Source organism: Mycothermus thermophilus (assembly GCF_041956435.1).
Source record: "Mycothermus thermophilus strain CBS 625.91 unplaced genomic scaffold VTJ04scaffold_8, whole genome shotgun sequence".
NCBI classification, from domain to species: Eukaryota; Fungi; Ascomycota; class Sordariomycetes; order Sordariales; family Chaetomiaceae; genus Mycothermus; species Mycothermus thermophilus.
This window is the reverse complement of record NW_027191434.1, coordinates 1274011-1283123: the sequence shown is the minus strand read 5'-3', so window position 1 is coordinate 1283123 and position 9113 is coordinate 1274011. Positions and strand designations below refer to the sequence as shown.

General features: G+C 55.5%; 2 protein-coding genes across 2 annotated transcripts; both read left to right on the top strand.

Annotated features, from left to right (window-relative positions):
- Positions 1–3116: 3116 nt before the first annotated feature.
- On the top strand, positions 3117–6198 carry VTJ04DRAFT_10939 (uncharacterized protein; the record flags this gene model as incomplete). Its single annotated transcript, XM_069358732.1, has 5 exons — positions 3117–3280; positions 3339–3393; positions 3479–3997; positions 4058–4243; positions 4315–6198. The coding sequence occupies 5 exons, from the start codon at positions 3117–3119 to the stop codon at positions 6196–6198; spliced, it is 2808 nt and encodes a 935-aa protein (XP_069214267.1).
- Positions 6199–7572: 1374 nt separating this feature from the next.
- Positions 7573–8992, top strand: VTJ04DRAFT_10938 (uncharacterized protein; the record flags this gene model as incomplete). Its single annotated transcript, XM_069358731.1, has 6 exons — positions 7573–7686; positions 7734–7829; positions 7890–7926; positions 7993–8060; positions 8127–8542; positions 8611–8992. The coding sequence occupies 6 exons, from the start codon at positions 7573–7575 to the stop codon at positions 8990–8992; spliced, it is 1113 nt and encodes a 370-aa protein (XP_069214266.1).
- Positions 8993–9113: the final 121 nt, after the last annotated feature.

Here is a 9113-nt window from a genome sequence, read left to right as displayed (position 1 = left end):
AATTATTGAGTCAATGCCATGCTTGGAGGGAATCAAGAAGCACTAGACCTTGAAAATATGGACGCAAGATACCGGAGTGATACTCCGTCGAGCTTAGTTATGAAAGGGTTCGCTATAAATATCTGATGGCAGAAGGATGTGTTGGTATGTGTGTCGAGGCTGTCCCAGTCTTCCTCAAATCCTAGCACGGTCTGCATCCTACTCCCGTACACGAGAGGAGGACAGCCTTTGGCAAAGTGGTGGATCCCTCGACGGCGGCGTCCACAGATTTCGCGATGCCCGAAAGACTAGTGCACTCCGTATTGTGTAGGTAGTGTAATAGACCAAGACTTTTTGAGTCCGTAACATCCGATTGGAATAGACCACGGAGTAAGTATTTGCAGAAAACGGCGTGTACTTAGTGCCTTTTGTAAAGAAACACAACTTACCCCGGTTATGTCTTTCGGGCCCGAAGAGCCACACCGGAGAAAACTCCAAGGTGGGCTCGATGCATGGCCAAGGGGTTTCATGGGTGTCGGAGAAAAAAAGGACCTGCCAGGGTACCTACACCCGACATGCAAGATTCGATGGAACCGAAGCCTTTGGAGTTCTTGGCCCTGGAAGCTCACCACTGTGAAGTGCTTCAGAGCACGTCACAGCCATCTGCATACAGAACAACCGCAGATAAATGTGTGATGTAACACGGCAGTGACTGTTATCATCATCCTCTTAACTAGTCAGGTACCCTTCAAGTGTAGTTGGTGATGGTCATGAGCAACAGCCAAATCTACCCAGACTGGAGCCAGAAACCGTCCGAGACTTGTCGGACATGTGTACACTAGTGTACGGACGTACGGAGCAACCACTCGTCGCGCTCAAACTACTTCCCAGCCCGAGGCGTCGTCGATCTTCACTTCATTGCGCTATCTCTCCGACCAAGCGCCTCGGAAGGATTTCCGAAGTATCGTGGGGAGCCACAGGCGACCGCTGAAGAAACAGATCTCTGCAGCGGTCGGAAACGGGGAGCCGGGCCCTGGCTTTGTTGGTGATCAGACCAAACTTCCACCCTTGTTCCCAGGTTCGCCGGTTCGTCAATCCCATTGGTGTGTTGTTGTGGCTGGCTGAATCACGTACCCTGGCTGTTCGACCCGTACTGTATCTTGTTTCGTGTGCTGCACATGCATCTGCGTTCTGCCCGCAAGAGCGTTCTGGGTGTTTGAGCCAATGAATGTGATATCTCTCAATGATCGACGCAATGGTATCTGAAGTTGGCCGTGATGGTCAAGCCACCTGAGTCCCTGAAGTTTGGATTGGGTGTGCTCCGTACGGATACAACCACAGATGATGCTGTCGATGCCGACATCCGCTCGGCCGCTGGATCTTGTGTTGTGTGCTCGGATGTCCCAACCGAGCAAAGTGACGGCGTCTGGGGTTTCGGGGCGCCGTGGCTTGGTGGCTTCGGCAATTAGCACGTGGGAAAGACGGCGCCTTCTCGGGTGCACGCATTAGCGCGTTTTCCCCCATTGTCCGCCTCGATATCAATACTAACAATGGCTTAGTAGCGACTTGGGCTAACTATGTAAGGCCTGGTTTCATCATCTTTCGGCGTCGTCGATGGGACTCCATGTGACGCCGATGTCGAAGCTTCTAAGAGTCTTGGCAGATCGGGATATGCGCTCATTGATCGCCAATCCTAGGTTGAGAATCATGACTTTTTCTCGATCCGTCGCCACCACCTGTCATCCGCCAGCCCGTGCGTTTCGCCAAACAACCTGGAAGTCCCACTAGCATATTTCATGTTGACCGTTTGAAGCCCCCAACGCGCACTACTGTGGTGGCTAGCTAAAGTTTCGCCCCTCCCCCCAGCCGGGTACCTCAGCACAGACCAACACGTAACTTTACGGAACACCACGCCAGCTCCAGGACAGCAGTCGCTGCACACGGGTATTCAACAACGAAGACTGAAGAATAAACAAATAAAACGCTGCATCAACAAGCCCAAGTAGGCCATGCAATCGCTGATGGCTTCAGAGTATAAATTTTTCCTTTGCAGTGTTGAAGAGACGGTCGTGTAAGGAAGGACATGTGGTCTTGGCGGCGCTGACAGGGGCCTACAGGACGAGTCCAGGAGGCGAATTTTACCCTTGAGATGTAGTACGCCAGTTGCTCTCTGGCGTGTGACACTGACGCCTTGTTTTTGGCGCCAGATCATGACCGATTCGCCGGCGCGGTTTTTTTGGTGGCTGACATGTCTGTTTTTAACCGCTGCTGTGAATCTCTCACTCGCAGCTCACTTTCGACCAAGTTTACCCATGGTGTCGTCTTGGCTGTTGGTTGGCCTGGCCAGGGCCAAGGCGGATGTACTGCCCGGATCATGTTTGTTGGACGCTGTGTAACATGTCAGCCTTTCAATTGAAGGAATTATCCAAGGAGCAAACTAAGGGCGCGCTGCAGGGGAGAAACCCCCTTGTTAGGCCCTTTCCTTGAGGCCGAAGGTAACGTCTGCCGAATCCTCTCACCAACGGGCCCTCTCGATGAAGCCCCTTGTCCTTCGGATCTTGCGAGGGGTTTGCTGGTGGTTATGTAATGCTTAGCGTGTCCTCCAGCTTGTCGTCACAGAGGTTCGTCCATGGGGAGCTGAAAGCAACATCTGTGCACTTTTGGAGAGACCAGGGTGACCCAGAGTTGGGAGGGGTCCAAGTTCAGTCCAGTCCTATACATAACACTGGATGAGATGCACATGCAGGTCAGACTGGCCGAGCCGGATGATGGACTTTACCTACCCGCCACATGCATGCTTCATTGCCGGGACTCCGTGGGTTTTCTTTTTCTTCCTAGCCAACCCAATCACGCAGGGCTGGATACAACCTGAGGTGGTGGTCGACCAGGCCTGGCCCTACCATCCCGGGGCCCCCAAGCAGGTATTCGCCTCATCCATGCATGAGAGGACGAGTTATCTTACCAGATCCTCCATCCCACTCTCTTTTGATACAGACCCCCTCAACTGCTCGCTCTCCACCTCTCTTCAGCGAGCCTCCCAGCCACAATATCTTTTATCAGCAACACTTGGGGTGAGCGAGGCCGAATGGTTCGAGCCATCACCAACACACACCTTTTGAGGCAACTGGACCAGGGAAATGGCGACGACTGAACAGGATCTCGCCCAGTACCTGGGCCAGACAGTTCCTGTCTCATTCGAGCCATGGCTGCTGGTACTCAGTTACGTGGTTAGCTTCGTCGGTGCGGCCTCAACTCTCGAATTGATACATCGGCGCACTTCGAGGAGAGGTTATTACAACAAGTGAGTGTGAAGCTGGAAGATGGCCGCGAGCAATTCGACTCAACTAACCACTGGACAGCCTGCTTCTTTTTGGCGCATCCATCACAATGGGAGGTGTTGCCATCTGGAGTATGGTAAGGCCGCATCTCAACTCCGCGCCAACATGAGATATGTCCAAAACAAAGAAAAGCCCTCTGACCTTTCATCTCGTCCCAACAGCATTACATTGGCAACCGCGCAACCACGATGCTTAATGGAGAGCCCGATGTTCAGATCGCTTACAATGTTGGCGTCACCGTTGCTTCCTTCTTCGTCCCGATCGTCGTGCTGCTGATTGCCTTCTTCGTCGTCACCGGGACCAGCGCCTCCAACGCCCGCGTCAGCTGGTGGCGCGTCAGCGTCTCGGGCGTCCTGTCCGGAGGCGCCATCTGCGGCATGCACTACCTCGGCAACGCCTCCATCAGCAACTACCAATGTCGATACATCACCGCCTTCGTCGTTGGGTCCGTCATCATTGCCGCCGCTGCGAGTACCGTCGCCTTGGCCCTCTTCTTCATCTTCAGGAGCTCCTGGACAAATTCTTGGTGGAAGCGTCTTGGTTGCGCCGTTGTCCTCGCCGGCGCCGTCTCGGGAATGCATTGGTGTGCGGTTATGGGAACCCGGTTCACCTTGATCTATGTCAACGTGGGCGCTAGTAACGCCTCTCGTAATACCACGGTCATCGTCACAGCCTGCCTGGTGAGCTTTCCCTGAGGGACGTTTGTCCCGTGGACTATCAACTGACCTCTTGTTTCCTAGTCGTTTGCCGCCTGTGTCATCATGGCCGGCCTCGCCATGTACTCGGCTCGAGTCCGCAAGGGTTACGCCCGACGTGCTCAGAGGATCACTCTCGCGGCTGCGGTCTTTGATGAGAGCGGCAGGATCCTGGTGACGCCGGACGGTTTTCTGCCCAGCGAGGTGGTTACCAGCACCTTCTTGCAAAAGGTACGACTGACTTCGTTTTGTCGCAGCTTGCCTGTTGGCCCGTTTGTCCGTTTGTCTGACGTTCATTGCAGACGCATAACGAGACCTTTTCCACCGCGCACCCATTGTTCCATTGGATCTTCCAAGCGTCGAGGAGCTGGCCGAGCATTTCTGCCCTACTGGAAAAGATGAATCAACATTTGGCGTTCCTCCCCCACACTGACCGTAACGTCCGCACCGGCATCGAACTTGTGGATTCCGAAGGCCACATTATCGAGAACTATGAGACGATCTTCTGCGAGTTGTTCTGCGTCGCCGCCGCCTCGCTCGCTTCTCAGATGAACGAGGATCTTGTCGACGCGGGAGTTCTTTGGGATGAGATCCTGGCCACGGGTGGTACACAGGGGGCCGGCTCAATCAGCGAAGGATCCGAATCGGCTGTGGGCAATCGACACGACCCGAACGATCTTGCGGAAAAAGGTGTGGCTCAGCCCAGGCGCAATGGCCAGGGCCATCTCATGTTCCTGGTTCGCAAAGTGGACAGCGCTCACGTCGACCATCTTGCCGCGGCTGGTTACTGCTTCGCTGAGCCGCGCCAGGTTTCTCACATCATCCGGACCAAGATGCAGATCAGGACCAGCAATCTCGACGAAAAGCTGAAGAATATGGAACGCTACGCGAAAGGGGCAATGATGGAACCCGGTGTGCATGTCGGCATCTTTGCCGTGCGTACCCAAGTTCACCAGACTGGCTTCGACGTCTTGGTGAGGAAGCGGGCGCGGAATCTCCTGCCGACTGCTGAGTTGCCTATCGACCGGTTGGAGAACAGCCACGTGGATTTCCTCCGCCGTCTCGAAGGGATGACCCTAGGCGCTCTTCACCGGCAACTTGCGCATGCAGGTGACCTTCCGCCCCGCGAGTCTCACTTTGCTGCGTTGCTCTTGGATGGAATTCGAAGCTTGCGGGCCTCCGTCCAAGATCCGGTCTTCGACAATGCCACACTTGTGTCCAAGGTAACGCACGTCCCGTGTGCATCCCCCAACAACGACGCCCGCCCAGCAACATGCTCGCTCATCGCGTTCACGCTGATGATTCCCATCCATGTGCGGGTGGACGCGCCTGCCTTCGAGTTCATTCCTTTGGCTTTCTTCAAGACCCAGCAGCTCGTCTACAAGAACTCACCGCACAACGCCGCTTTCGGCCGCGCAGTTCACCGGACCATCGCGCCGGTTCTGGATGCCGCCTGTTACAATGCAGCGGCCGCGCCTCCGCCCGCCCGGTATCGCGACTACGTCGCCCAGTTCCTCTTCCCCTGGCGGGACTCCTCACCTCGGTCAAACCTCGCTCAGCGACATCAAGCGGGCTCTAGCAAGCATCGCTCAGAGCGCAGCTCCCCACCAGATGCTGTCAAGCTCGTCTCTGCTAGTCGCGAGAACATGACAGATATGGCCTGCCATGAGAGCGTTGCGTCTCTTCCGCAGTACACGAGCCATGGAGACAGCCGTCATGGCGGTGCCGGTGGTGACGCTCGCCGTGACTCCCTGCCCGGGTCAATCCGGCAATCACTCTCTAAGTCACCAGGCGAGGTGGTGACCACAGAGACCAAGCCGGACTTGGAACCGCCGGTTCCACCCATCCCGTCCGCCCCCAAGACATTTGGCGGCATCATGATTTCCCAGGAGGTGACAGTCGACGTGGAGGAAACCGAGACCGCAGGGCCCGCAAGCCCGGTGGTTCGCCATGGCCATGACAGCGTGGACGGCGCACAAGGCCTGGCGCGGCACACGAGCCTGCGCGGCCAGCGACACGGCGGCGTCATGCCGTCCTACGACCAGGCGATCGAGTTGAAGGAGGTGACGAATGTACTTGGAATGGGGACATCCAAGGTCGAGGTGAAGAAGGAGGGCGACGAGGCGGTGATGACGTTTGTGGATGATCTCTTTTCGACGTGCATTGATACCCCAAGACGGCTCTAGTGGAGCCAGTAACGCCTTCTTACGAAAACAGACACATGTGTATAGATAGACAGCATCTCGGTTCCGTTAGTAATAGCCCGGAGTGCATTTACAGCGATTTTAAGCAACCGTTAATAATAGAGCGAGCTCTTGACATGTGCATCAAATAAACAGTTCTGAGAGTTGCCCGTGAACTATACTTATCTTCCGCTGGCGAGGAATTTGGCCTGCCGTGACGAGCCTCGATGCGGCTGCCATGCATGCTTCAGACCGGGGGCCGGTTCGGCATCAAGTGGGGCATTCGGGCCGGCCTGCACGGGCGATCGCCGGAACCTGAAGGACAAAGATCTCGGTACTCGGAGGAGGTTCCGGCCGATTCTGCTGGCCTCTGTTTTCCGCCAACGCGCTCAGCTGGCACCAAGGAATCAAGCTCAAACAAATCCTTCAAGCACTGCACGAAGGCCTCGTCACGGCCTCCACGACGATCCTGCAGCTCTGAGGAACGCCGGCTCAATTGCCTTATTTTGAATAATGGCCGATGTGGACTACAACGCAACGAGGTCAGGAAAAAGACGGGCGCATCATCGCGACTGGTCTCAAAGTGCCAACGACAAGCTCGTTGCATCCAAGGACGCATGCAGCAGCCGAAGAAGGGCCTAGGCGAGTGCCGCACGGATGCGCAAGGTGCCTTGCGGTTAACCACGTGCAGCAACTCTTTCCCCTCGCGGCAGATGCGCGATGAAACGTCAGAAGCCCACCATGTCACTGTCTCATCCTGGAGAACTGGGGGAGCGATTGAGGATCAACAGTGCCCATAGCGATAAGGAAGAGTCGAGGGGAGGAAAAAGAAACGCGAAACGAACGAAAATATCTCAAATCACCAAGTCGTCATCGCAGGCTTGGTGATCATGTCTGCGAGAACTGCAAGAATGCTTTTGCAGGTCTTGCATGGGATGCAGGAGATGTTACACTTCGTCAGGGGAAAGTGCCTTAGCTTGCTGCGCGATGAACTTCATCACCTCTCGCCAAGCTATCAATAGGCGATGGCGGGGGACATCGTATTGGAGTGGGGGAGCATCGTCGGTAGTGTTGAGGCTGTGATGACACCTCACTGACCCCCTGGGATACGGCGTATTCTATGATAACATCCCCACGTCGCACGTCTCCTCCCCACTGTCAAACCTGTCAAACCTCTCCTACTACACAGTAGATGCTGGCATCAGGAGGTCTGGCTGCTCTCGCCCACAGTCAATAATAAGTCAAGGACAGAGCCGCCACCAGGCCCATGTTCTTCACGTCTCTTGGACCGCGACTCTCATAAGACAGCCTTCTGCATCTCAAGCGAAGAGCAGAAACAGGCCCACTTCGGATCCGGTTCTCCATACCAAGGCCGCCATGGCCGGAGACGACACCCTCATGGGGCTCATCGGAGCCGCCGATAACTTCGGTGAGCCCATGCCGGCCATCAACCGGCGCGAGACCATCCTGGGCTTGTGTATAACCTTCTTGGTATGTGTTTCCGGTGGCCAAAGCGAACAAATTCTAACGAGAAGCAGGTATTATCTTGGCTCTTCGTGTCCATCAGGCTAGGAGTGAGGTTCCTTTATGTCAAGGCTCCAGGATGGGATGACTTCTTCGTCGTGTTGTCCTTGGTATGTTTTTGTCAGCTTGATTACCGAAACGCCATGGACCCAGGCTGACATCATGACCAGTTGACCATGTCTATCGGGTTGGGGAGCATCTGTATCGGTAGGTTTCAAAACTTCCACAGGAGAGTAGTGTTTCCCGGCCATTCGCTAACTGCCTCATGAACAGCGACAAATCATGGGCTTGGGCAGCATTTGCTGCTTCTTACCATGGACTCTGCTTCGGCCTTCCTCCACGTTCGTGGCTCCGTTTCTCACACCCCGTAACGCATTAGGCCTGTCGGTAACTGACCGTTGCACCAGAGCTTTTACGTATTCAACGGGTCCTACGTCATGTCCACCGCGCTGATCAAGATCTCCCTCCTGCTGCAATACAACAGGTTGTACGAGCGGGGGTCGCATCTGTACAACACATGCCGGGCACTCATTGTCCTCATCGCGCTTTGGGGCGTTGCCTACTCCATCATTGCCTGGGTTCCGTGCGTTCCCGTGTCCGACTACTGGACGGTGCTGTACGAGCAAGACATTTCTGGGTTGCGGTGCTACGGATACGGCACGCAGTCAGTGCGGGAGTTTAAGGCCGTTTACGAGAGCCATGCTGCCGTCAACATGGTGCTGGATCTCGTGGTCATGGCTCTGCCGGTGCCGCTCTACTTTGATCCCGCAGCACCGGAGCGGACTCGGCTTGGGCTTGTTGGTATCATCACCATGGGAACAATGTAAGTCCCGCCCTGGCGTTGTACGAATAATTGGCGGTGCAGGGTAACTCACACTCAACCCCCTACAGCGTCAACATCTTCTCCATCTGGCGGTTTGCGACCACCATCAAGACCGGAGCGGCAACCTATCCGACCTTCGATCCGACGTGGTACGGCCCCATCACCATTGTCATGGCCGGTCTCGAGACGGCATCTGCATGTATCTGCGCCAGCATCCCCGTCTTCTGGGGTCCGCTTGTCGCGTCGGCATCGCACCTCTTCGGCCAAATCTTTGTGACACAAGAGATTCGGGTCACGACGCACGACCGCTTCGACGACGTGGAGAGCAAGGAGGCTCTCGGTGACGTTGAGATGCGGGGAGTGCCGCGTGGGTGTAGCGTCGATAATGGCTACTATGCCTCGAAGGGTGGGGGCTCGCAGTTTGAGTTGGTGGGGAAGACAGGGGTCTAATATTCGCGGGCAGTGAGGGTCTGTCCCGATGATGCTTTGATGATCATGATCGAAGTTAGGGAGGGGAGGATGGGTATTTTGGCGTTGGATCGGTCGTTTCTTGATGTTCTTAGTTTTTTTT